The 27,438-nt window shown below is 37.8% G+C and overlaps 2 protein-coding genes and 1 long non-coding RNA gene across 5 annotated transcripts; 1 reads left to right on the forward strand and 2 right to left on the reverse strand.

Annotated features, from left to right (window-relative positions):
• The first annotated feature begins 4,991 nt into the window (after positions 1 to 4,991).
• LOC103702384 (Sec14p-like phosphatidylinositol transfer family protein) lies at positions 4,992 to 16,336 on the forward strand. 2 transcript variants are annotated; one of them, XM_008784801.6, is made up of 11 exons: positions 4,992 to 5,226; positions 5,345 to 5,373; positions 8,031 to 8,114; positions 8,210 to 8,263; positions 8,703 to 8,780; positions 9,570 to 9,623; positions 13,598 to 13,657; positions 13,735 to 13,830; positions 14,612 to 14,713; positions 14,916 to 14,996; positions 15,617 to 16,336. In XM_008784801.6, the coding sequence occupies exons 1-11, from the start codon at positions 5,172 to 5,174 to the stop codon at positions 15,932 to 15,934; spliced, it is 1,011 nt and encodes a 336-aa protein (XP_008783023.3). In that variant the 5' UTR covers positions 4,992 to 5,171; the 3' UTR covers positions 15,935 to 16,336. The 2 variants fall into 2 exon arrangements, with proteins under 2 accessions (XP_008783023.3, XP_088563736.1); XM_088707610.2 differs by lacking the exons at positions 4,992 to 5,226; positions 5,345 to 5,373 and adding an exon at positions 7,764 to 7,888.
• A 1,234-nt stretch (positions 16,337 to 17,570) lies between these two features.
• On the reverse strand, positions 17,571 to 18,166 carry LOC149751665 (uncharacterized). Of its 2 annotated transcripts, none has more exons than XR_016397845.1 (3): positions 18,056 to 18,166; positions 17,912 to 17,976; positions 17,571 to 17,703 (listed from the first exon to the last, which is right to left on the reverse strand). It is a non-coding gene; the product is annotated as an uncharacterized LOC149751665 (long non-coding RNA). The 2 variants fall into 2 exon arrangements; XR_016397844.1 differs by having other exon boundaries at positions 17,660 to 17,795.
• Positions 18,167 to 18,480: 314 nt separating this feature from the next.
• Positions 18,481 to 26,695, reverse strand: LOC103702385 (uncharacterized). Its single transcript, XM_039127939.3, has 5 exons — positions 26,187 to 26,695; positions 20,191 to 20,276; positions 19,786 to 20,091; positions 19,525 to 19,608; positions 18,481 to 19,216 (listed from the first exon to the last, which is right to left on the reverse strand). Exons 1-5 carry the CDS (start codon positions 26,571 to 26,573, stop codon positions 18,775 to 18,777), a joined length of 1,305 nt encoding a protein of 434 aa, XP_038983867.3. The 5' UTR covers positions 26,574 to 26,695; the 3' UTR covers positions 18,481 to 18,774.
• Positions 26,696 to 27,438: the final 743 nt, after the last annotated feature.

A 27,438-nucleotide genomic window follows, 5' to 3' on the forward strand; every position in this document is an offset into this window, starting at 1 on the left:
TAAAAGTCAAAGATGCTAAGGCGAAAGCATTTTAGAATCTATAAAGAGGAATCCAAAATCTTTATTTATACCCATTAGGGAAAGATAAGAAGAGAATATGCCTTAATTCACGCTCTCGAAGACCTAAGCCGGCATAACAATTCAATTTTGTTTAGTAGACTTATTGCGGCTTCGATTGCTTTTTTGGCTTATAAGAAAGCATCATTTAGGCATTATTATCGCATTTTGCTTTCCAACTAGACTTTGCAATTTGATGCTTATCCACCACCATTAATTTCTGGGATACCTTAATTTTTTAAACTTTGATATATGTAGTTAGTCTAAAGGCTTGAGCGTCTTACCAAACATCAACCGTTTCGATTCAAGCACGCTGGCTCTAATATGGAAAGCTTGTGATCTAATAAAAATGATGTCCAAATTTGTATTTAGAAAGTGATATTTCAATTATGTACACAACTAAGAACTAGGCACTGTAACCTCTTACCACTTGGATGAGAGGGTGGGGGTTCGATTCAAGTTAAAATCAAGTCATCGAGGAATAGGGTGGGCTCATGATAAAAGGGTGGAGAGATTAACTTCTCATTAAAAAAAAAAAAAGTATGCAACCACTAAAGGATTCAGGGTAGAAAGGTAGGGATTAGCTCCTCCTTATAAAAAATGGCAACTAAAAATATGCCATTTAAAATTTATTAGTTTTTGACATGTGATGCATATAATATATTTGAAATAAGCTAGTATTTGCTCTAAGGAAATTTGATAAATAAACTTTTTGTTCAATCTCATATGCTTCTCTTCTTTCTCTTTGTTATTTTAGAATGAAACAAGAGTATCTCCTCTAAAAAGGGTTAGCAAACCAAGCATGATGCTGCCTTCCCATAAAATCATGGATGCATAAGAAATAACAAATAAGAACCAAACAATTCAATCGAGCCAATAAATCGAACCAATAAAATACTTTGTAATGATGGAGGTTCGACCTATTTAATAGCTAAACTTTGATTTCCCAATGGAATTGGAGGTGCAAGATGTAGCTCCCTCTGAATTTTGTGTTTGGGATTATTTTTGAATGACTAGTTGATCATCTTTTGTTCATCATGTTATCAACAAGAATATCACAACAAAGGCAGGACTCTTGTAACAAAGGTGGGATTGCAATTTCTTTACTGGAGACATAAGCAACCATAAGCATCAAGCTTAATAACAACCAGTGCTAAAAATATAATATGGGAAATGCTGTGGTCCTCCCGTGCAAATCCATAAGCAGATCGATAATTTCCGTTCTTTTGTTATTCTACGGCTCAGATTAATTGCAGAGCATCTGATTACCTACCCCTGTACGAGTAAAGGTCGACGACATCAGCTTTTTCGTAATATTTATAAAATCCGAAGACTGTTTGTGTCAATTTGACTGGTTCGACTCTCTCGCCTCGCCCGGCTCCTCTCGACGCCTTGGAGTCGTCCTTTCCGGACTCACGAGGGACACCGCCGTCTCTAACCTACTCTCCACCAAAGCTCTCTCTAAGCCTCCCACTTTGTTCCAAACCCTTTTTTTTCTTTTTTTTAACAGGTTAATCATACAATGCGTATATGAACACATCCAATAAAACCAGAAAATACTAGCTCACGGAGTGCCCGAGATAACTTCCCCTTTTCTGACCATAGGGTTCTTCCTGAATGATTAGCCAAATAAGCAGCCACCAAGTCGACAGCCTCGTTGGCATCTTTAAATACATGCTTAGCTTGAAAGGCTCCACCATCCCTCGTCATCATCCAGATGTTTTAGAGCAAAGAGTGGTCCGAGCTTGCATCTCTCGAATCCTCTGAATCCAACTGATTACCGTGGTCGAGTCGCCCTCCAGAATGACCGAACTGGCATGTAGTACTCGCTTCGCATGTCAAAGGCCCATTCAGATATCCCTCAAACTCCGCTCTAGAGGCCGAAATGTCGAATAATTGGCAGCCGCTTGCTGCTACCACCCTGAAGTATGGATCTCGAAAGATAAAACCCGTATCTCATCTCGTGCCTCTGTCCAAAACAGATCTATCGAAGTTGATCTTGAGAAAACTCGGAGATGGAGATTTTCAAGTATAGAACACCATCTTTCCACTCTGTTCCATCGCCAGTAGTAATTATCGCTTCCTCTCTCTCTATCCCACCATAAACCGCTGCTAGCTTGCCTCCCTGTTCATTGGGTGGTTCTATATACACCCCCCCTATTGCTCAGGACACCCCCCAAAAATTAAAAAAAAATTAAATACTCTCTACACCCCCCCATTTGCTAAGGACACCCCTAAAAAATTAAAAATTTCTAAATTACCCCCCACCCTCCCCACCCCCTCACCTAAATTGCTCTCTACACCCCCCAAACCCCCCCCACCCCGCTCTTCCCCTCCAAAACACCTCGCCAACGCCCAAAACCCCCCCGTTCCCCCTTCTCCCTCTCGTCGCCGGCATTCTCCCGATCTCCGACCACCTCGCCGGCTTCTCCCGGAACCACCTCGCCGGCTTCTCCCGAATTTTTTTTTTTCACGGTTCGTGCTCCGTTCGGCACTGGATCGCCGAACAAAAGGCTTCTGTTCGGCTGAACAGTGCCGGACAGAAGCCTTCTGTTCGGCAACCCTCAACCGAACAGATCTGTTCGGCTGCACAGTGCCGAACAGAAGGCTTCTGTCCGGCACTGTTCAGCCGAACAGAAGCCTTTTGTTCGGCGATCCAGTGCCGAACGGAGCACGAACCGTGAAAAAAAAAAATTTCGGGAGAAGCCGGCGAGGTGGTTCCGGGAGAAGCCGGCGAGGTGGTCGGAGATCGGGAGAATGCCGGCGACGAGAGGGAGAAGGGGGAACGAGGGAGGAGGGGTTTAAGGGGGGTTTGAGGGGTGTTTTTTTTTTTCTTTTCAAAACGAAACGGAGGAGGAGGAAGGGGGGTGTATGAGAAAATTTCAAGGGCAATATGGTAATTACACTAAAGGTTAGTTTGGGTATTTTCTTTTTTGTTTTGGGGGGGGGGGGGGGGGGGGGGGTGTCCTGAGCAATAGGGGGGGTGTATATAGAACTACCCCTGTTCATTTTTCACGACCAGAACGAGAACATAACATCTTTACCATTGTACCCTCTATGCAGTAGATGATTTACCGAGGCTACTTTTAGAAGAATAAAAGAATAGTACTGTAGCAAAATCTGAATAATATTGTTGGCCTACTTTTTAGTGGATTCTTCAACGGAGCTTCATGCTTTTCCAACGTGTTATCCTAATTCCGCTGTCGGTCTGTGTGCTTCAAGACTTTGCCATCACCTCGTCCATGCTTTAACGTCACAAACCATTGCTCGTACAGGAATCTTAAAACGAAAAATATTCCATAAATTAAGGAAAAAATTATTGATTGTTGATAAAAATTTATTTTGGTTGGCTATTTTTTTTAATAGGATCCCAATATAAAAAGGCTGACTAGAAGATGTTATTTGAACTTTTTAGTTCAATGTGTTAGTACTTATAATCTAGTTTATTTACAAGTACCATCGTTAGCATAATTTTATAGATCACATAACAACCTGCATCACCAATAATATTTTTTTATTAACTTAATTCTGTAACAATCTATATTATTTTTCTTTACTAATATGAACTTGTTAGTACTTTTCGAGATTACATAACAACTTGTATCAGTGATTAATATTTTTCATTATTAGTATGATCCTATATCAGCATACATTATTTTTTTGGTATGAAATTTGTACACAAGTATATACAATTTCTCTGTAAATATTTTAACAACTATAAATCTAATCGCAAACATCATTATTAGTTTTTTAATTCTATATAAGTATCTAAGATATGCCTGATGTATAGTCAATGTAAAACTAAACATATGCCGACACAAATTCTCGCACCATCTTTAACAATGTGACTTATATTTTACCCGTTATTGCCTCATGTTATATTTACACCATACCAAAACCCTCTACCAGGCAAGATGAGACGAGACGTATGAAATGCAACCATGCCAATCATATTGAAGGGTTAACTCTTATCCAACTCGACCAATAAACTAAATGGCATGCTTGACTCAGTATGACATCTAATTGATTCATACATATATACATATATGCATAAAAGCAATTGGTTGGTTTACGTTGAGTGCACCAGTTGTAAATCCAAATTTGTTAAAACAGCGAAATGATAACAAACTGTAATCGCAACTTTACGCTACCGCTGCAAACAGTGGCTTGGCATTGGCTAGGGGGAATGATAGCAAGTTAACTGCCCAGCGAACTTTTTAACAGTCCCTCTCAAGGATCTCTTCACAAATCTTATATCTAAGAGGGGGCAAACTAAAAAATCGTCCCCCTTAAGTTCTTCGAATTAATTATCCCCTAAGTTTTTGGCATATTTGGGTGGTAATGAAAAAATGACAAATTTTTTTTAAAGTATTTATGTTTGGTTAACCAACCCTTTTTTTTTTTTTAAGTTATGTATAATTCCCTTAATAAAAATTAGATTTTTAATATTTTTTAATTTTATTTTTTTTGATAAAAATAAAAAAAGAATGATTTATAACTCACAGAAAAATCACTTTGTCATTTTGATCATATTTTTTTTATTAAATGTGAAAATAATATTTTCATGACAACATAATTTTATTATTTTTTTATTTAAAAATTCTAACCAAATAAGGTGTGTCTCGTTACTTTTTCGTTGACTACGGATTTTTTTTTTTTTCTGCGAACCAACGATCCCTTGAGTCACCTGCCGTGTGCCCCTGCAACACCCAACACCACAGACAGCTCCTCATTTCCTGCCACGTATAAATTCTCCGGGCCCCACGCAAGAACTAGAATTCCCTGCCGGCGTGGATAATGCGGGAGGCAAGTTTTATAGTTGTCGATCCACCAAATAAAATATTCGGACAGTAATTAATCAAATACTTTATCCTTTTTTTATTTACAATTTTAATTCACGTTAGTTAATTAAGTTTCTATATTTATTCCTCCATGTAACTCGTAAAGATGGAAGGAGAGCAGCTGGACACTGAGAAAGGGGAAGGACGGAGACTCCTCGGCGGCCCTGGCCTTTCTTGCCCGTCCCCTTCTTCCCCCCGCTCTTCTGCTCACCCCTAACCCTAATCCTAGCCTTGGTGGCGGATCTAGCTCTCGTTTCTCCTCCGGATTGGAGAATGGGAATGGCTTCCCAGGACGCGATCGAGCAGCTCGCCGCGCTCATGGACCAAGGTCTGCCCTCTCTCTTCCCAATTTCGCGTCTCTTTGGGTTTATTTTAGTTCTTTTTGAGTTCTGATGGATTCTGATCTTCTTGGAGATATTGATCGTTTCTTGGTTGAATTCTTGCAGTGGACGAGCCGTTGAAGATCACATTTCAGGTTGGGATCTTTGTGGCTTTGTAGATCCGGTTGTTCTTTGTGCTGTTTTCATCTGTTTGATCGATCTGGTCTTTTCTTTCTGTCCATGTTGGGTTAATGTTTGGATTTTGATTATGTTTTTTGGTTGAGAAGACGTATTCGGATCCTGACTCCCGGTCGAATATTTTTAAGTTTTGGTCGTTAGTATTGCTCGGATTTGATGCCTGTTTCCTGATCTAGTTAGCGATAGGAGAGTAGATGGACTTGGTAGACCGTAGTCCTTCGTATAGTGTTTTAGGTTGAATTGGATTTTTATTAGTTATGTCTTTCTATTTTCTGCTAAGATTTGGTTCATGCATGATCCGATGCACAACTTGGTGGCACGATTTTGGAAGTAGGGTTTGCTTGCGTGAGGTATGGTGGCTGTTCCCAGTTATCATGGTTTTGAGGGGGAAAAGTTGTATTTTGGTGAGATCTCGAACAGAAAGTGTTCCAGAGTTATTGAAGTCGGAATGGGGAATGATGGGCTTCTGATTTGAACTAAATGAAAGATTTTAATTTTTTTCCTCGGTCAATGCAGCATCTGGTATGTTGGCGGTATTGGCTGCCAAATTTGTTATGCGACAAACAAGCCTTTGGAGTTCAGTTGCTTTTTCATCATTCTGCTGGATTTCTGCATGATATCTTTCTTGAAAAATTGCATTACAATAGAGTTTCCTTGTTTGCTTCAGACTGTTATACAATTGAACTTGACGACTTAAGAAAATGCTGCTTCTCGGTCGTATTCTTTTTGGATCAATCCATGATTACAGTATCATACTGTTTCACTTCCGATATATCATGGCCATTCTTTATATGAAAAGGTAGTTGCCTTTTGGCCAAGCTTAAACTTACAAATTTGTATCACCAAGGGATGGTTCTGGATTAAGGTTTTTAAAAGCCAAGATATCAGTCATCTAGGTGGATGATTGAGATTAAGATGAACTAAGATGTCGGTTTATCACAAATAAGATGGAAAATGTTAAAAAAATGAAGATATCTGAGACTTCTGGAGATCTTGGCCAATACTGGCAACTTTAGCAACTATTTTGAAATCTATTAATTGAAAAACTTATTTAAAGAAGTAAAAATTTGTCTGAAATATAGAGGCCAATATGTTTATACTGTACAAGCCAGCACCTCAGAATTTTATTCTATTAACTGGGTTGTAGGGGCCAAGGTTTTGTATTGGAGAGTTTCCAATATGTATATAGACCTAGATTGCGGCCAAGACGAAAACATTGTTCTGGATTTTACTAAGCTATTCAATATACCGAGCGACATTGTTAATCATGTCTAAGATAATGAGGATGCAGAGCATGGGGTTTCTATTTTAGTAGTCTTTACTTTTGTATCATTTCATAGGAAGATGGGCAGGGTAACCTTACTAGCTGCAAATTTGGTAACATCCACTAACACCTTCTCTTGTTTTTGGCAGGCTTCATTATAATTTCAATTCTATAATGGTGTTAAAATTGATGTATTAGTTCGTAAGCAAAGTTTTTGCATTGTTGAGAAATATGAGCATATATGAACAGCAGTTCAGTTCATAAGCTAAGTTTATAACTTGAAGTTTGTTATAGTTTTTCATGAAAAAAATAATCCATGGTTCGTTGGCCTCTTCATACACAAGGAATGAATAATAGTGCTGTGAAATTCGGAAAGATTTCTCGGACCATATTTTCAGTATATTCCCAAGTAATTGTAGAGAACATGCATGTCTAGATATTGGTTTACTAGGAAACAGGTCTTGCCGTATATAATACAATTTATGCTAACAAAATTTACAAGATATTGAGAGGTAGTGAAGTACATACTAGATGCTCAAAAGGTGAAAAATTGTGAGGTTTGAGCAAGCAGATAGCATGGGGAGAAGAAGCATCACTAGTAGTGTAGATTGGCAGTTGTCAATATAACTAATTTATATCTAGATTCCACGAAAATATTATCTGATCACTCATATGGACGCCTGACATGGGGTTTGGAAAGGATATGCCAGACTGTTTGTTAAAATGAATTTGAATATTTTTGGTTATTCGCTTCAGGAAGCGAAATTGAGCTCTGTGGGATGGTCTTGTGGGCACATGAAGTTTGCCGCTTATGGAATTTAAGAATGATCTGACAGTTTTCAGTGGTCCAATTTACAGGAATATTGAAAGAGATGGATGGAAGAAAAAGGCAATGGGAGATTGGCTTTTGTCTTAAGGATGGGAAGCACTTAGTACAGTCTTGTGCAACTTTGGTTCGCAGGGTCTTCTGGAGTTATGTTTGAACGTGTGTTAAAGTCCAGAGGCATAATACTTCTCATATACTTCTATCCATGGTTGGTGGCCATGGAAGAGATGTTGATCAGTCGCTGTAGACAAAGTCAATGATTTGTCTTGCTGCTGGATGTTTGATTTATCATGGTTCTTTATGTGTAGCTACTTTCTTATGGAGCGTTTCCTCCAAATGCTTGATATGAGAGTTGTCTGCTCTGAGACTCTGGGCCAGTTGGGTATTGTTCTGGACTGCAAGGGAATTTTGGGCTCTGCTTGCTGTTTTGGTCATATGAGCGTCCCTTGTTGATTAATAAAAAAAGGCTATACAAATTGATTAGATGAAGGCATGACTCCTTACATTCTTTGCTTCATTTGCAGAATGTGCACCAAGGATATACAAATGAAACTTTGGTACGCTTTCTCAAGGCGAGAGAGGGGCATGTTACTAAAGCTTATAAAATGGTAAGATTGCATTTCAGCTGCCTTTATTTATTTTCTTGTTTTAGAAACTATATGTCATTTATTTCTTTTACTTAAGATGCTTATATCTGTTGCAGCTGGTGGATTCTTTGAATTGGAGGATTCAAAATGGGATTGACAACATTTTGTCTGTGAGTTTTTCTTAATGTAAAATCCTTTGTAGTTGACATTAATTTTTTTGTATAAATCATCTCTTTGGCATATCTAAGCCTAACATCTATAAAATATTGATTAAATAAAGTTTTTTTTAAGGAGAGCTTTATGTCCATTCACAATTTGCAATATTTGGCAGTTGTAATATTCTAAGCTTCATTGCCTGTCAATTCTACAATTGAAATGAACCAATTATGATATGCCAACCTGCATGCTAGTTATAGTTTCTCATAGATTCCAGAATTATTGTGATGCAAATGCAGGAGTTCACATGCTCACCCATGTCATATTCTACAACTAAAAAAAATTCTCCAATGGCTTTCAGTTAATATGAGGCTAGTTTTCCTTTGGGTATCTAATTGTCAAATTTTTTGATTATGAGAATCTCATTTCTAAATGGACCCTGTCTTAATGCAGAAACCTATAATTCCAACAGATTTATATAGAGCAGTACGTGATTCACAGCTCATAGGATTGTCCGGATACTCGAAGGAGGTAACACTATCCATTTTATACTTAACACTGACTTTGTTCCTATATGTTTTTCCTGTTATGAAAATCAAATCATTATTTTTTGCTACTTCGATAGCCTTATATATGCAAACCTCCATAGGGTCATGCTTCACAGTGAACTTTCTACTTGAGTTGAAATTCAACATGCACATGGAATGCCTATGCTGTTTATAGAGATCTGGGATTTGCAACTATTTATTATTTTCTTGGGGGGTCGGGGGGGGGAGTCATATTTTGGTACATTTGCTCTTTCTTTGATCATGATGATGCACTCTAGAGTGGAACTCGTAAACTATTTTGGAAATTGGGTTCTTTATAAATCATGCTTTCTGCTTGATCCTCCCTCCGTACAACATAATTTATAAAATAATTATGCCAAACTGAAATCGGTTTTTTTTCCTAATAAGTCGATGACAAAATAAATAGATATGTTTGGTTAAAATTAGCTGATCATGCCTATTCTGCTGGCATCATATCTATTTTCTATAAACAGATATTATAACAAAGTTTACCGTACCGGATGGTACCGTACCATGCCGGGCATTCTGTACCGTGTTGGTATTGAACTGGTATGTAGTCTCATACTGTACCGACATTCAGTACATCTTACTATCTCGTACAGTGCCGCGTACCTATATTGTAATAGGATGATACTAATACAGGGTCTGGTACCGAGATGGTGAACCTTGAATCATAATATTAAAAAAGTAAAATATAATTTCACTAAAATGTCTTTAGAATTTTTATATACTTCTGCTTACTTTTTGACAGGGCCATCCAGTCTTTGCAATTGGTGTTGGACTCAGCACATTTGATAAAGCATCTGTAAGCATTATAATGTTTTGGTTTTGTTGTTCACTAGTTTCCTTATGACTACATAATATGAAGAAAACCATGCTAGGTCATGACAGAGATGTCTCAAGCAAATTGCTGTTCTTTAATATGCTGTAGTTTTGTCATTGTTCTTGTGTCATTGTTTTTATTGACACATTATTTATGCATGGTTACTGACATGGTTGCTGTACCATTGCCTTGTTTGGTATTATTAGTATGAAAGTACTGCATGTATGTATGTATGTTAAATGATGGGAAGGTACTCTTTTAGGTGTATTGATCTTGAGCTGTATTTTTCTATTGCACCTCCTATTGTTACCAGTATTGTTTCTTCTGCCATACCTAGCCAACCGCATTATCAAGACTTTTGAGATACTCTTAGTCCAAATATTCACTGTGCACATACTTCATAAGGTTAATCATCATGGCAAATGCTCTTGCCGGTTGCCCAAGGAAATGCTTATATGAATTGTTCTATATGGTTTTTTGTGCTATGGTTTGTCATTTATTATCCTTTGAACATTTTGTTGCCAGTTACTAGTAGAAAGATGGAAACAACAGCAGTAGAAAATGGTTTTTTATGCATGAAATGCTGCCTATTTAGCATTTTATTTTTTTTAATGTCAGAAAATATAAAACAAATCTATATGATGGAATAGAAATTTGCCAGGACTATTAGGTGAAAATATATAAGGAAATGTCATATGTTAGATGGTGAAGATAAATATGCCAATAAGAAATGTAGATTTATTATATACCTTCCTAAATTGATTGCACCGTTCCATTCTCCATTCTTTAAGCCTCTTATATATGCTTCTACATGGCAGTGAAAAGGAGCTTCACTATAAATAAGAACTTCCTTCATAATCTGTTTTATCATTTGTTTTTTTTTCATTGACAACAAATTTGATTAGATAGATATGAGTGCCTTAAGATTGATGCATGGTACCATTATGGGTATTGGTGCCGGACACTGATATGGAGGGTCAGGCTATCTGGACTACAATCAATATATGTAAGATCTGACAACACATCACTCCTTTTCTGGGCATGATATGTGCGCTGATATGCATGTCCTTTTAATTTTTCATCAATAGCCAAATTAATTTAGGTGTTTTTCACCTGGGAGCCCCCACCCCCAAGCTTTCTCAAAGTCAATTTTGATGGGTCAGTGCTGGATGGTGGCACGATAGGTGGAGCGGGTTTTGTTATTCGGGACCCGACCTCCAGGGTAGTGGCGGCGGGAGGCTGTCAGGTATTTGACTGCACGGTTCCTGGAGCAGAACTGAGAGCTGCCTGGGCGGGTCTTCGACACGCTCAGCGTGTGCTCTCAGCTAGATCAGTCATCTCGGAGGGTGACTCGGCTACGGTCATTAGTTGGATCCAGGGGGGTCTGAGAGCCGGTGCTGCCGACCATCCCTTGATCCGCGATATCTAGTTGATGACGAGGGACGAAGGGGTGGTCCAGGCGAAGCATGTATTTAGAGAAGCCAACGGAGCTGCGGATTGGGTGGCCAGGTATGTGGCTAACCATGCCGGTAGTACCTTATGGGCAGGGGACGGGGAGCTGCCCCGGGAGCTCCGGGATGTTTTGTTTTCCGATTTTATTGGATGTATCCGTACACGTGTTGTATAGATCACCCGGTTTAGCAAAAAAAAAAAAAAAGAAAAGAAAAAAAAAGAAAAAAAAAGAAGAGAAATCATAATTTCTACAAAACCTCTATAACTAATTCACCAAAAGCTAACCAAAATTTTCCCCTTCAAAGAAGCATCTGTCCATGCAATTACTACAAGCACTTGCTTTTGACTGGTCCATGACAAGAGGGTTTGTAACTTTGTATAATCATGGATGATAAATTTAACTCCATTCTTCACATTGTACATAGATTTTGAAAATTTTAAGAAAATTAAAAGAATTTGGGAGTTTGGCTAAAAGAAGTCAAGAAAAACTAAAGGTATAAAAGGCTTTCTGGGGGTCTTTGAGAGACCTTTTTAGGGTAAAGAGGAGAAAAAAAGAGGCTTATTGTATAGATTGAGAACACTGGATGGTGGATAGAACCATTTAATCTCAGATTTGCTAGATTTTTGCATAACTGTTATTTGGAATTTAGATTGTAGTCTTTATTATACTTTCGAATTATAAGTTATTTATGTATTAGCTAATTGATATAGCGTTAGTTTCCATATCAAGTTCACAATCATTTGTAGTTTTATCTTTGTATGATTTACATTTGTAGTTACATACATTATTTGGTGTTTGATCATGAGATTTTTTGTTGAACAGTTGAATGTAATATAGTTCTTAAAATATTTTCATTGGGTTTAAAGGAAAGATGAATGATAAGACTACTAACACTGTAGGCTTGCCACCGGTTGTGGTAATGGTTTCACTTGTTGGGAGAAGTTTCTTTGTCCAGGAAGGGATCACATTAGACATTTACTGCAAAAAGTAAGAATAGGGAGTTCTGCTGGCTTTCCTTGTTGACCCAGCTCCTTTTCTGGTGGATCACGGCATGAGCATCTCTTTCACCGCCATCAGCACAAGTCTTCTGATGGGCAGTCTTGCTCTTGGCTTGAGCAGGAAGATCAGAAAAGTTAACTAATGAAACAAGTATCATAACTTTGATTGTCAAAAGTTAAAGATGCTTGAATTTATGCTATAGGAATTAATGGAAACTTACAGAGGGATTATGATCGCTGTTTTTTATAACGAGTTAGACATAACACTTGGCTCAAGTTGGAGGTAGGCATCTCAAAATGTGTCTGCCAAAATAGTCATCACATTCACATGGTGCAAAATTAAATAGAAAATAAATTAAATATCCTATTTATCATCAGAGAACCTTGAACTCCCTGCAAGGTTTGTGATTAAATCAAGCCATTCTCTTAAATGATCCAACAAATAGAAGTTTGATGAGATCAGAGATTTACTTATTGAAGTGTTAGGACTCTATGGATGAACTATATTATTAAAACCAATTAACTTAATCAGGAATGGATGCATTTCAATGGGAAGCATCGGAATAAAAGGAATTTATTAGTTACAATGACAGATGATCAATTTTGAAGAGGGATGCCGGAATGTGATTTGTTAGACTTTGCTACTATGCTACTATCTTTGTCTCTTGGATTTTCTGTTGTCATGGAAACCTAGAAAACTCAGAGGTGGAGCTGTGGTCATCTCCCTAAGCATGCTGCAAGTCCTCGCTGTGTTTCAACTGGTATTTCTATCACTCTTTGTTAAACTATTTACTGCAGTAGAGGCATTGGAAAAAGAGGAATAGACGAGCTTTTCACCTCTTTCTATGAAAAGTTTTTTTAGAAAAATAAAAAAGAAACAAGCAGTACTGCTATGGCTCCCTGTGCATATTGGGCCCCAGACTGAAGTTGCCCTTCACTGGTCTAGATATTTACTCGATTAGCACACAAGAGGGCCAAGATGATGGAAGATGGAAGATAGAGAAGGGAAAGATATGAAAGAGGCAATTGAACTCTTCCTGACTTCCCAGCAAATTAGAAACCTCTCCTAACTGGTGGAACTAGTTTCCACAATGGGTGTCAGGCACTATAGTGCGAGTAGACCTTTTTGGCCTACATGCATGTGTAGGCCTAGCACTTTTCTAATATAAATTTATGATTTTTCATATTCTCATACTTACTGAATCCATAAATCCAGAGATTACACATGAGACAATATGTTCATGTGTGTGATATATGATTCCTAGGCTTGTTCTATTTTTCTCTTATATCTTTGTTTTTCTTTTCTATTTTTTTGGCAGAAACTGTGAAACTCAAAACTTAACGGCCAAAATTAAAGTTATTAGGCCCAATAGAAACTGAAACAAAGTTATTGGGCATTCTTTTGAAGTATGCGGAACGTGTTCCACAAACGTTTATAAACTTTTAACATTTATTACGATTCCTTTGTCCAGTTTTTGGTTACTCTTCTATTTTGTGTCATTTAGGTCCACTACTATGTGCAGTCACACATTCAAATTAATGAGTACCGTGATCGTGTAGTTTTGGTAAGTAGTCATTTGCATAGTCTCCAGACTTTAAGCGCTTGCAGTTTCTTTTTCTAATTTATTTGTTTGTGTTTTAGCCTGCTGCAACAAAGAAGTATGGGCGGTATATTGGCACATGCCTGAAAGTCTTAGATATGACTGGGCTAAAGCTTTCAGCATTGAGCCAAATAAAGGTATGGCTCTGAATTTTTCTAATTTTTTATTTATAAATGTGTTTTCCAAAAGAAATTCTTTGACTTGTGTTAACTATAAATTTTCTCTAATAACTATTATGAAAGTTCAAGTTCTAGATGCTAACGAAAGTATTATCATTTCAGCTGTTTCATGAGTCATGGACCTAGAAGTCCGGAAATGTCATTTTGATCTCACATGTGATGTTGGATAATATGTCTACAATTGGTCTGTCTTTAAGGCCTAAGAGGGAAGGTCAAAGTTTTCACCTGGTGGGCCACTAATAGCGATAGACATTCCCAGTGTCTCGATAGCTCGTAGGCAGCTAGTTTTTGGACTCACAGGAGCCCTATTGAGCTGCGCAATCACGCTTTTATTTGATAGGAAATGGTGGCAAGTAAAGATTTGAAATTCGGATTATATTTCAGATTCTGTTGATATTAGTTGAATTGCAAATCTCTCTGAGTTTCTACTCTGCAGAGACCCCAGCATGAATTATGACATAAACAAATTGCCATCCGTGTCCCACAACATCTTCTCAACCATGCATTGAAATTCTTCCTAGTTTTGCTGCTGATAAAATTTTTCTTAGGACTTTTTCTTATCATTTATGTTTCATTTACTGTTGGTGGATTTATATGCTGCATGTTATTGTAATTTTCTTTTATTGAAATTCCTAGTCAACAAGTTGCTCTCTAAATTATAATAATGCTCCATGTAAATCATGTTGTTCATGCTGATACTGCTAAACTTAATGTTTAAATGTCCCTTCTTATATTGCAGTTATTAACCATCATATCTACTGTTGATGACCTAAACTATCCAGAGAAGACAGAGACTTATTATATAGTCAATGCTCCGTATATATTTTCGGCTTGTTGGAAGGTAACTATCCATGCATTTTGAATTGAAATTTCTGGATGAAGTCTTCATGCTTCTCTAATTATTTTAATTTCCATGCTTTTATTTCTCTATGGGTTGGTACATCAGTATATTTATTTGCAATCTTCAGCAAAAGTTTAGTCTGTTTTCTATTCCAATTGTGTTTCTTCTTCTTCTCCTCCTCCTCCTTTTGCTTACCGGTCAGGTTGTCAAGCCTCTTTTGCAAGAAAGGACAAGAAGGAAAGTGCGAGTACTGCAAGGTTGTGGCAGAGATGAGCTATTGAAGGTAAGAAATTTAAATTATCTGATATTAACTTTTCTCTTTTGTGTTTGACACTATGTAACAAACAGAATATTTTGTGGGCAAAAATCACATGATTGCTCAAAAACTGAAACCTGATTAATTGTGGTTTTCGCTACATAAAATGTTATAATTGTTATCTTGACTCTTTGATTGTCAACCACTATACCAAAAGCTGAAAATATGGTACAGATTATCGGCAATAAACAGTAAATGATAATTTAAGAAGGAATGAGTTAAATATTTTCTTGAGCATTACTTTCCGTTCCATGGTGAGAATCCTGTCAGGTAGGCTTCAAGCTATTTGGGTTAGTCAAATTTACCAAACTTGTCGAGGTTCTAAAGGGACAAACCAAACAGATCTTGTACTTTTTATTTCTTGAGCATCACTTTCTGTTCCATGGTGAGAATCCTGTCAGGGAGGCTTCAAGCTATTTGGGTTAGTCAAGTTTACCAAACTTGTCGACTTGCTAAAAGCAGACTGCCAGCTTTTTGCATGGGATCACATGTGTGTCATATTTCTGCTCATTTCATTTTGCTGTATCATCATGTCATATTATTTTAGATCATAAATACTCAAACTTCCATTAATTGGCATGTTGTAGATAATGGACTATGCATCCCTTCCCCATTTCTGTAGAAGACAAGGTTCTGGTTCATCTCGGTATTCTTCTGCTGAGGCTGATGACTGCCTCTCCTTTGACCATCCGTTTCACCAACAGCTTTACAGCTACATGAAGCAGCAAGCCTTAAACCAGGAATTCATTGTTCCTTTCAAACAAGGGTCCTTCCATGTAGACGTGCCTGAACCAGACTCTGAGGGAACAAAGATTGTTAAAACTTTAGAGTCTGAGCTCCACAAGATCAGTGATCAAAATGGGCTTGCTCGCTCGATGACCGACCTTAAAATGGAGAGTGCATGAAGGTGCACCTGCAGGGGACAGTATTGAAAGTTAAAACTGCACTTTGCCTTTGCTAATGCCTCAACCAGTTGCAACGGATTGTGCAGTAGATCAGTATGTGCTCTTCCACTATTTTGGCTCCAGACACAACTGGCGATATAATGTGAAGTGGGTGCACTCTCTCAGTGCAAGCTTTATAGTGAGGGTTGAAGACAGCAATGAAGGTCTCTTTCTAAGTAGAATAGAAACGTGCAAGTAATAGTGCAACTTAATCTGAAAATATACGAAAATTTTCGGTAGGCTAAGTACTTAAATCTGTAAGTTAAATATTACTAGAAGCATCGAGTATTTTGCATATTGAAGTATATGCTGTATGTAGGAACTATAATTTTCAGGGCATAATAAAATGAAATTTTCTGGTAACACGTGGGATGGGGATACTCTTTTTTTTTTTCATTTCTTCCATGGTTTATTGCTCTTAATTTGTATGGTTGAAATATTAAAAAAATGTTTTTTCTCTCTCTTTTGTCTAGGCTTAGTGAGAGATTCCTCTTGAACTTGCTTCTGTTGTGATATCTCATTTGAGGTGGTCGAATAGTATCTTTTACGTCTCTAGTAAGATATTTAGATACTTACAGTACTGCACTAATATCGACATGTCTAAGAAATACAATGTTTCAGAGAGGTCCATTTCTGCAAGAAGGCAAAAACTCTTGCTCATGGTGTACGAGTTTGTAGAAGCGTTTTAGGGGTTTCACGTTCACCCCTCATTCATCTTGCACTTGTCTCTCTGTTCCCTATCATTTTTGCCAGGCATATGAGCACTGTAATATCTCCATTAGAGCACAGTTCAATCAGCCAAACTACCTCTGTCGAATCAAAAAGCACATTCATTAAATGCTACGCCTTCTAAACTGCCACTTTTCAACTGTGAGTTGGAACAAGGGCTGATGTCATTCAGAATCTAATCCCAGAAAGATAATGCCATCCAAGTGCTCGATAATATAAGCAGGCACAACTTAAAAATAATAAAATACACTCGTTTTGACACACGTGCTGCCCCCCGTTTTCCCATCACAACAAAAACTGGTTTTTTTGGTAGAGGAACAGAGAAAAAAAATCTTCCTAGAATGGAGGTTGGAGCTCATAAATTTGCATCCTAGTAATGTATGTCGACCAAAGGCAACTTCATCTGCCACCCTCGCATTGCGTTGGCATGCGAAGATGCCCGCAAGGAGATTTGGCTTTAATGAAGGTCTTCTATCAAATTCTCCAGATTCCTTTCTTGAATAAAATGCCATAATTAATGGCTAAGGAGCCCGGAGAAACTTCTCCTTGGCCATTGTAGTTTTGTTGAATCATGGAAGGCTATAGCCATAGCAACCTTCACCAGTGCAGTGATCGGGTACATTTGCTTCATCCTCCTTTGCTTCCAACCACCCTCAGCCACCAGGCACCAGCCCCATCGGCAGCCTGTTGAGGCTATAGAAGATCTCGGTCGCAGACGTGTTTGAATCTATGAAAGCTCCTGCCACCTCAGTTTTCCCAGAAAATTCTGCAAAATATAAAGTTGATCTTGATGGTCACTGCAGTAGATCACAGCATTAGACCCATTTCATGCACATATCATGTCATATTCTTCCTTCAAATTTAATTTTTGCCGTTGTGAGAAGTGAAGAGGAGTTAACTCAATAGCAGATTACTCGGTTGGTTTGAATTGATTTTGCTGTTGATTTACAGTTTCCTCCACATCTTCAATGTCTGCTGACTCTGGATGCTGCTGGTTTTTCCTGTTTGCATTGTACTTCGTTCAGTAATTTTTTTTCCCACTTTACTCCGCCCCCAAAAAAAGAGGAGTTACGCACCCCCTGGGCGGCAGGACCTTCATTAGATTAAGTAAATAAAATAAATTTAATTTAATTTATGTGAAACAGAGAATAACACATGCAGATGCGGGGTGGGGGGAAGCAAAAGTAAGAAAGGAAGAAAATAAATTACCTCCAAAGATGATCTAATCATGCCTTTCCAATTGTGAAAAAACATAAATTACCTCCAAAGATTGTCTACAATCATGTGAAAAAAAAATACGACTAAAGATGGCTTATAATCATGCCTTAACCAATGTGAAGAAAAATAAATTACCTCCAAAGATGGCCTACAATCATGCTCTTCCTAATGGGAACAAAATATAACCTCCAAAGATGGTCTGCAGCCCTGCCTCTCCCAATTTGCTGAGATATGTCAAAAAAAAATATCAACTCATGCAATAACGTAGCATGACTATCTTCTATTCGTCAGGGGAAAGGAATCCACAGAGAAATCCAACAATAAGAAATTGTATAGCTCACTAAGGTGACATGATTAATTGCTTGCAACTTAATTACACCATAAAATTTTCATCCTTATAAATGACCCAAGTAGACGCATTTATCTTTTTAAAAACAGATGTCTGTTTTAAAGGTGACAAGTTTTTGATAGTCGCACCAAATAACTTGGATTAAATACTCGTACTGTGCAACATGAGAGAGAGAGAGAGAAAGACAGAGAGAAAGCAGCCAATCTGGATGTCTCGATTCAAAAAACAGCATTCATTCGTGGTTACCAACATCCATGTCCAGGATTTTTTCAGACTATATTGTCCATCCCTTGCATGTATATTAGGGTAATATTAACATCTTTCAAACCTACAACATTTCAAAACTAGGTCTGAAGCATCATGTTTCTTATTCCATCACGTGTATCCTGATGTTTTGTTTTCCCATGGAACAGCTATAATACATTTTGATGACATGATAGCCCACTATCATGAGGACTGCTGATACCTAAGCCAGCACAAGTCATAGTTAGAAAAGAACTGAATTTTATCTCAGCTGCCTATAGCAGCTATAAGCAACAGCAACGGAGGCAATGGCTGCAACCACCGCGAGAGCTGCATAGGTGTCCTCTCGTTCCCAGCTCTCAAACCAGGTGGGCATTGCACAGATTTTACGAGTGCACGAGGCTGCTTTGTTGCTACTGGTCTTGGTTTCCATCTTACTCTTCTCCTGCTCGACCTCCTGAGTCTTCTGTTCGCCAATCTGATCATTTTCTGGTTTTTCCATCGGTGGCGTGTTCTGGCAACAAGAGATGTTGCCAGTGCCCTGGCAGCATCCACCTGCTCCAGCTATTGTGCCATTTACAACACCATCAGTTCCTGCAGTTTCGATGAATTCCTTTGCAGTATTTTGCTCCATTCCACTGTTTGGCTGAAGTCTAAGGTTCTGAGCATTTTTCTGGTCCTCCTCAGATAATCCCATTTGCCCCCTGATTCGAAATTTCAACCAGATTAGATGCATCATGCAAGTATTTTCCTTTCTTTTTTTTCCCTAATAAAGAAAGGTGGCAAAGGTAGCCAGCTTATGACAAGTAAATGTTGTTCTCGAAGATTGAATTATGATAAGTACCTAATAAACATTGGTCTTGGTGTTCTTAATGCATCAGAATACGATGCGCTAAGATATCATTTGTATATTTCTTCAGAAGTTATGTTGTATCTAAACTCCAAAACAAACAATAACTCATCTAAGAGGAACAAGAGGAAAAGAAAGGCTCAAATAAGGAAAAGGAACTACCTCCACAGATGGTCTACAATCTTGCCTTTCCGAATGTGCTGTTCAAGCAATGTAGGCACATCATCTGGAGAGACATATCCATACCTTACAAAAACAAGAATAGAAAACCAATCATTACCTTGTGCAATGAAGCAGTGAAACTATGTAATCCTCAATAAAGAATTTTTCTCAGAGAAGTCCATAACGGGAAAAACAAGCAATATATAGCTTATTATGCTGACATGAAAACTAGTAATTCAAATGCAGAATTTCCCTCCTTACCAATGACCAGTAAGTTCTCCATTGATATTGGGACTAAATATAATGACATTTCCTGCATACTTATGACCACCCACATGTGAGCAGGGCCTGACAGACACTTGTCTTTGTAGACCATAAAGGGTTATCTCTTCTTTGAATTTTTTAACAAGAGCAGGGCCACAAACACCGCATCTCCGATCTCGGCTTTGATGAGCACATATAAAAACAAATGAACCAGTCAGTGGTTCAGCTGCTCCTGGGAGCCACTCATTGTCTTTCACAAGCACTTCTTCAACAAAAGTATCAACATCAAAGTGTGTCAATTTCCTGATACAAATAACAGCACTCAGTGTCATTAAATTTAAATTTAAACCATATAAGGATAAAATCTAGCAATTTGTTCAACAAACTCAATGAAAACAAAACCTGTATCTAATCATGTCTGGAAAGATCAGAACATCTCCATTGGAAGAATCAGTACCATCTTCTCCTTCGCATATGGTCAAACGAGTCTGCAAGAAAAATGTCAAGGCACTAACATCACTTGCTTAATCTTTTATCTAATTTATCAGGAATAGCAGCCATCTTCCATGGCCTAGATTGAATTCAATTTACAAGAGCAATGTGTGAGCGAGTGAGTGAGAGAGAGATGTTTTAATTTATAAAATTGAAATTAATGAACTACTAAAAATTTAAATTTATCATTCACAAAGTATCAGCAAAGTCATCCTGGACTTACATCAGAGGATGCATGGATAATATAATGCTCCATAAAGAATGGCTAGCCAACTTTTTGGCAGTAATAATTTCATGGATGTACCCTTCTTTTTGAAAAGTATCATTGAGAAAGGACAAAGCTTCACCGCACCACTCCCTTCACCGTACCATTGAGAAAGAACTGGTACACGGCCCACCTATCACCCATGTGACCTCCATGTACCACACCAATCTCTGACTGCCACAAGGGACTGATGCCCTGTGGGGAAGGAAGTGGTGCTGGGAAACAGCAGTTATTGAAAAATAAGAACTAAGTGTTAAAGACATCTGCCATAAAGTAGCTTCTGTGATACACTCCAGTGACGCCATTGAAACCAATAGATCACCAGGCACTGTTCAAAGATTTTACAGTGAGAGAACTATGAAGATGGTTCTGGCATGAGGCATGAAGATCCAAGAAGGCTGGAGTAAGAGGAGGGAAATTGTGATTTGTTTGCAGGTAAGGTCAGGAAAGAGGGATGGAACCCATAAAAAGAAGATATCCAAAAGCTTGACTAAAAAAAAGACAGTTCTTGGAAGAATGGACAAAAGGTACTATTACTCCTGGCTCCTAATGAATGACTTAACATTGTTAGTTACATCTTTTGATATGAATAGGATTATGAAGCTGCAATTCTGAAATATAGCTTCCATGATGATTTCTTACCTTCATCCAACTTAAGACATCAGAACAATATCTTCCAATTTCATCATTAAGTCATTTAAAGTTCTGCGTACAACATTGATATGAATTTCAGTATCACAGCTTCCACCTTTATCATAGAATCATTCTCCCCCATCAATGACTAGGAAGAAAAGTGAATATTATTTTTCTAATATATAAAAGTGAATATTATTTTTCTAATACATAAAGTGTTTCCAAATTTTACAGATGACACCAGGGAAGAGAGTGCATGGCATACATCTTGATCCATGTTGACAAAGGCAGAGACCTCAGCGTTAAGCTGTCCAGGCACTTAACACATAATCCTTGGTCGGAACAAGTCGCCTCCTCAAATGCCAGCATGGTTAATCTAAGATGATCCGATAGATGATTAATTAAGCCAAGCTGAGTTTTAGTTATATGCAAGTTACATATAATTAAGCCAAAGTTAAAGCAGTTGATTACAGTGGTCCATAGAGCAGTGTTAGCATTTTCTTCGTAACATTGAGCCCAAAATTAATGATGGAACAACCAAACAGAAGATTCACAATGTTCATCATGACTTACAAATTTGGAAACCTAGGAACAAAAGGAATAAGTTTTTGAGATATCTTACTTATACAACAAGTATACTCAAAATGGATAGTTTCAATAGTGTTATTGAACAGAATGTATTCTAGGATGTCCGCATGTTACCCCCACAGTTAATCATGATTAAAACATCTAAACTAGTATTGAAGCGGCAGCTGTAGATGTAGGCTATTAGAGGATGGCACAACACTTCGGTAGAAGATAGGACTTAGGTGGTTTGTGCAAGGGATTGTATTAAAAAAATAATAAAAATAACTTAGGATTCACAAATATATAAACACAATTATAAAATTAGAAATCGAATGGAAGAAACCAAATGAAATAGAAGATAATACCATGAAACACTTCTAGATTTACTATTAAACAATTTAGTATCACATGACATAAAAATAATAGGCTTATAAGTGTTTTCCATAAATAAAAGTTTAAATTAACTATTTAAAGAACATGATTAATAGTCTAAGTAAGGTTTTAAATCCCGTTGGACGGGGGTGTCCCGGTTTCTCCATAGGTGTCCTGCCCCGTCTCGACGGTGGTCCCGGTCATACATCCTCGTAGATATCCTCCATCTCTCTCCTCCTCTTCTTTCCTTTCTTTTCCTCTTTTTTTATTTCTTTTTCTTCTTTATTTCTTTCCTTCCTTTCTTTCTTTTTCTTCTACCTTCCTTTCCTTCCTTTTATTTTTCTTTCGTTTTCTTATCCCTTCCATTATTTCCTTTCTTTTTTTCTCCCTTCCTTTCTTTCTTTCCTTTTTCTTCATCTTCTTTCTTTTCACCTTTTCCTTTTGTTCATCTTTCCTTCCTGTCTTTCTTTCCTCTTTCTTCTTCTCTCCCTGCACCAATGGGTTTCGGTGTCCCGACCTCGTCCCAATTCCATTTTCTCACACGAACGGGATGGATGGCTAGGACTCCCCCATCCCACCGGAACTTAAAACCTTGAGTCCAAGTTAATGCAAAACAAAACTCTATTAAATAATGAATAATCAATACAAAGTTGAAACTATACAATTAACTTAAAACTAGTCCAATCTGGAGAGAAAGATGGTGGGGGTCATAATCTATTTGTATATAGGGGCTGCCAAGGTGGTCAGATCTTAAGCAAGGAAGCCTGCATATGACCTAAGCTTGGGAAATTGCCTAGTAGAACAACATTCAGTCATAGACCTCCAAATATAAAATTGTCAATCAATACAAATTTTTAATGTTATAGTCTTTCTTATAAATATTGATGCATCAGTTTAGATGGTTATCATTGATTTTCCATGGATAGGGAAATTTGAGACACACAGTTATGTGCACACACATCCATACAACATAAACACATATATGTATGAAGATAGAGTGCAATAATATCTAAAAAAATAACAAAGGGGGTAATTTCTTCCACCTCTAATGCATAAAAGAGCATAATATATCAATAAATATGCAGAAAAACTTTTCTACATAAATAATTTATCTCATCCTCCAATACCATGTCCCCCCCCCTCCCCCCCCCCCCCCCCAACCAAAAAAAAAAAAAAACCCACCCGAGAGAGTGAGAGAGAGAGAACGAGCAAGGATTTGAGTATCATGTATTGTAATTGTTACAGTCACCAGCTCTCATAGTATAGCATTCATACCATACCACCGTACCAAGCTGGTTGCATGCCAAGAAAAGGGGGATTGTGATGAAAAGCATCCATTATGTAATGGTACAATACCTTCATCCCATGCCCCTTTTCTGCTGAGAAGTATGTACGAGTAATCATACCAGCAAGTAGCAGCCATACAATAATAGGGAGAGAACCTAATGAAGTGCAAATCTAGGAATGCCATGAGCAAAGACCAAATAAAGAACTACTCATTTATCAAAGGTATCACATAAGATTGTTGAAAAAGTATCACAAAGAAAATCCAGACAGCGTTAGCTGGCAACTAGATAGCATCACAAGGCACTTCGATTAAAGCATGGATCTTTAAGATAATAGGATAATTTTCGCTTAGTCCTATAAATTATTTCTGAAGAAGGGGAGAAAGCATAGAGGACAGAACAAACAGTTAACTATAATGAATCCATATATGAGAAAGAGAATTGAAACATCAAGATAGCAAAAGACTTCCAACAGAAGCTTCAGCAAAAGATGGTGAAGCAAAGTTTTAGTATAGAATGAAGATCACACGAAAGTGACATCAACAGTCTTATCAACCACATAATCAGAATGGAAGCAACAAGCCAACATAAATGATCTAACTCTATTTTCCTGAACGTGTCCAATACGTAAATAGTGGCACTAAAGATATTCTTGCAAAAGCCTATGCATCATTTTTTTTGACTTTTCTAGGTCCTGCTACGTCCAGTACCACCACTAGCCTAAGAAATTAGGTTGCAAAAGCCACTCTATACAACAAACACACTTTATAAGCTTAAAATCTATGAAAGCTCTCAAATGCAGATCACTTCCTTGTCTCATTTAAGAGACAATGCATCATAAACCATGGCCTGCTATGCAAGCCCAATTACATTGTAAGTACCAACAAATATAAAGTTAAATGCAAATATTTTCACAAAGGTAACTATTCTATTAAAAGAAACATTTCATTTGAACTAAAAAGACTACCTAGTAACTGGATCACAGCATACTTCTAAAGCCCAAAGAACTTAAACATCAAGAAAACACAAAGTAATAAATTTGGATGAAGCTAAAAAAAATAAATCTAATTATTTATAGCCAAACTCGAGTTAAAAAAACACCATGACGGAGCATGGTAACGATAGACTATGGTACAACAAGTAGAAAGGCATAGAAGGTCTAGCAGGACATGGTAACTATAGATCATGGTCACAAATTTGTTAAACGGGTGCAGCAAATGAGCTCTGATGTTTAAAAATTTAAAAGACCATATGTTTATTTAATTCATCTTGCCGATATTGAATATATCAGGGCAAAATCCTTATTAGAAGCACCAATGTAACAGCACAAGGTAATGAAAACCAAACTTAAACTCTGAGCATGGAACTATAGGTACATAATTTTGACCAGCAAGACAAGTATATCACTGAGCCGTTTACATAAGAAATGGCATCTTATATTCTACCATATGCCTGACTCATTTTTATGGAGTACTTGATATCTCTAAGTCAACCAAACCTAATGCATGGGAAAGAAAGATTTCTTGTCTAAGTTGATAACAAAGAAAAAAATGGAGACATTTAAATTTGTAAGGATGCCAAAGCTTGGTCATATGTACAAATGGGAAATGCCTCCACCTAGGCTGTTATATGGTTCATGGATGAGCAGTTAGCAGTTCAAGACATGGTGGTAGTTAAGCAAATATGGGTACTCCTCAAAGTTCTGGGCTGTAAACAAATGAGGCAAGGATACATGGTCAATGGACGTGTTGAAAATGTCAAGATCCCGTAGATGAGATATGCCACTCTGAATTGGTAGACAGGTTAATGACTCTGAAGAGACCATGAGGACTTCTATTAGAAAATCATATATCATAATATGAATAACCTTGTTAACACTGACTTCTAAAGTGTAAACAGGACTCCAGATTTCCTGGCCTTATAAAAGCATTAAAATTAATCTTGCTTTCCAAAGACAACTCCCGTTGATACTAGGCAAATTATAGTAGCAACATTAACATTTTTGTTACGCTCCATGCATATGCTTCTCCATGTATTAAAACATTAACAATATCCAAAATATAGCAGGACGAAGAAACAAAGGAATCATGCAGAGAGCATGTGCATCACAAAAAAGATAACAACTCAAAGAATCATGCATATGAGCACAAACATTTTTAAATGAATGATCAATCTTCGAAACTGTTAAAAATTAATAAACTCATCATAGTAGACTTGGACTGCTACCTTAGGAATCCAAATCCGTTATTAGAAGAAATACAATTTCTAGAATCATATTTATCCTCACAACATCTCATCAAACATACTAGTGATCAAGGAATTTATTCCCAGATTGGTAAAAGAGCAACAAGCAAAATATACCTCCAACGTCACCTGCAGTCGTAAAGCAAAACAGCAATAACTATAAATAGAGAGCTGGCCAATTATAAAAGTAAACGGTTCCAAATTGCCACAAGACAGGCATGATCAAATCGATTACTTTCTTCACTCGCTAATAAAAGCAAATCCCAATATAAAAAGAACGCCGATACTCCAGTAGGAGAAAACCCATAAAAAAAATCGCTTCAAAACTTCAAACTTCATCCAAGAATCGAATTCCAGTAATAATCGCCAGAGCTCAAATCCTAAATCCTCCTGCACCCCCTCCGGAAATACCAAAATTACCGATATCAAGATGAACAACCAGAAACAATCCCAAGATTAACAAAATATATTCGATATAGGGAATTAAAACCAACCCTAGATTATGATTTGAGAAGAGCCGCGAACGGAAAAGAACCCACCCGCTTCTTCATGTCTTCCTTCCGGGCCTTGAGGGCGGCGAAGAGGAGGCGAGGGAGCCGGTCAGACTCCGCCGCCTCGACGTGAGACGGCCAGACGTTCGGCGACTTGTAACAAAGGAACACGTGGCGGTCGTAGATCTGTACGGTTCCCGCCAGCGCCTCCTGCCCGAACTCCGGCCGCTGGAACCCAAACTCCGCCTCGCCGCCGCTGCCTCCGTCCACCTCCGGGACGCCGCCGGCCGTCCCGGCGAGTAGGCCCTCGCCCTGGAAGCTCCCGGCGGCACTTCCAGTCTGGGAATTGGGGTCCGGCAGCAGGGAGGAGTCGCCGCCGGTGAAGGAGGCGATTCCGGAGAAGGCGACGGGGGAGGAGCGAGCCGGGGATGCCATGGAGGCGAGAGGAGGGATAGAAGTAGAAGAGAGAGAGAGAGAGAGAGAGAGAGAGTTTTGAAGGGCAAAGACAAGAAGAGCGCAGGGCGTTGCCACGGGAAGCAAGGTGGCGTAACGGGAATAGGGACGGCGTCATTTTAGATAAAGATCTTGGGAGAGTTGACCGACTGTAGCAATCGCGTATCCTGAAATGCGCCTTCCGGGATTTTAGCGCCGGTCAAACTAGGTTGGACATGGAACTGGGATAATAATTTTTCAAGAAATACTGAGAATATTTTTTTTAAAAGTAATTATTTATATTTTTTATTAGAAGTGTTGAAGAAGCATTTACGATCAAGTAAATGGCTCTACGAGGATTCGGAAAGAAAAATAATTGTACAAGTTATTTATTTAAAATATTTAAATATAAATTATGTTAGATATTTATGGCTCGATCTATGAAATAGTTTTTCTCTCTTAAAAAACATATATTTTTTACCGATGCATAAAAAAATTATTTTGTTATGAACGAACAAGATATTAAAAATTGTCCATATAATATAAATCTTTTTTATATAAAAAAGAATCTTTTGTTATTATAGAACCAAAAGTGATCTAATATTTCAAAAATAAAATTTGATTTGCTTTACGAAAACACAACAACAAAAAATTCACAAAACTGAAGAGGATAGGAAACATAATTTCTACGTTGTTTGCATTATATATGCACAAAGCTATTTTTATTTGATAGTTGTTTGCATGGTAGAATACAAGATGTACGATATATAAAAATGTTCCTATTTGATATCTATCTGTTGACAACGATCTTCGAGCATTGTATAGTATTCTGCGATGCATATCATACATCATAGAAGATTCATACTCG

This window comes from Phoenix dactylifera, chromosome 11, assembly GCF_051530095.1.
Source record: "Phoenix dactylifera cultivar Ajwa chromosome 11, Ajwa_hap1_PhDact_Kaust_v1.1, whole genome shotgun sequence".
NCBI classification, from domain to species: domain Eukaryota; kingdom Viridiplantae; phylum Streptophyta; class Magnoliopsida; order Arecales; family Arecaceae; genus Phoenix; species Phoenix dactylifera.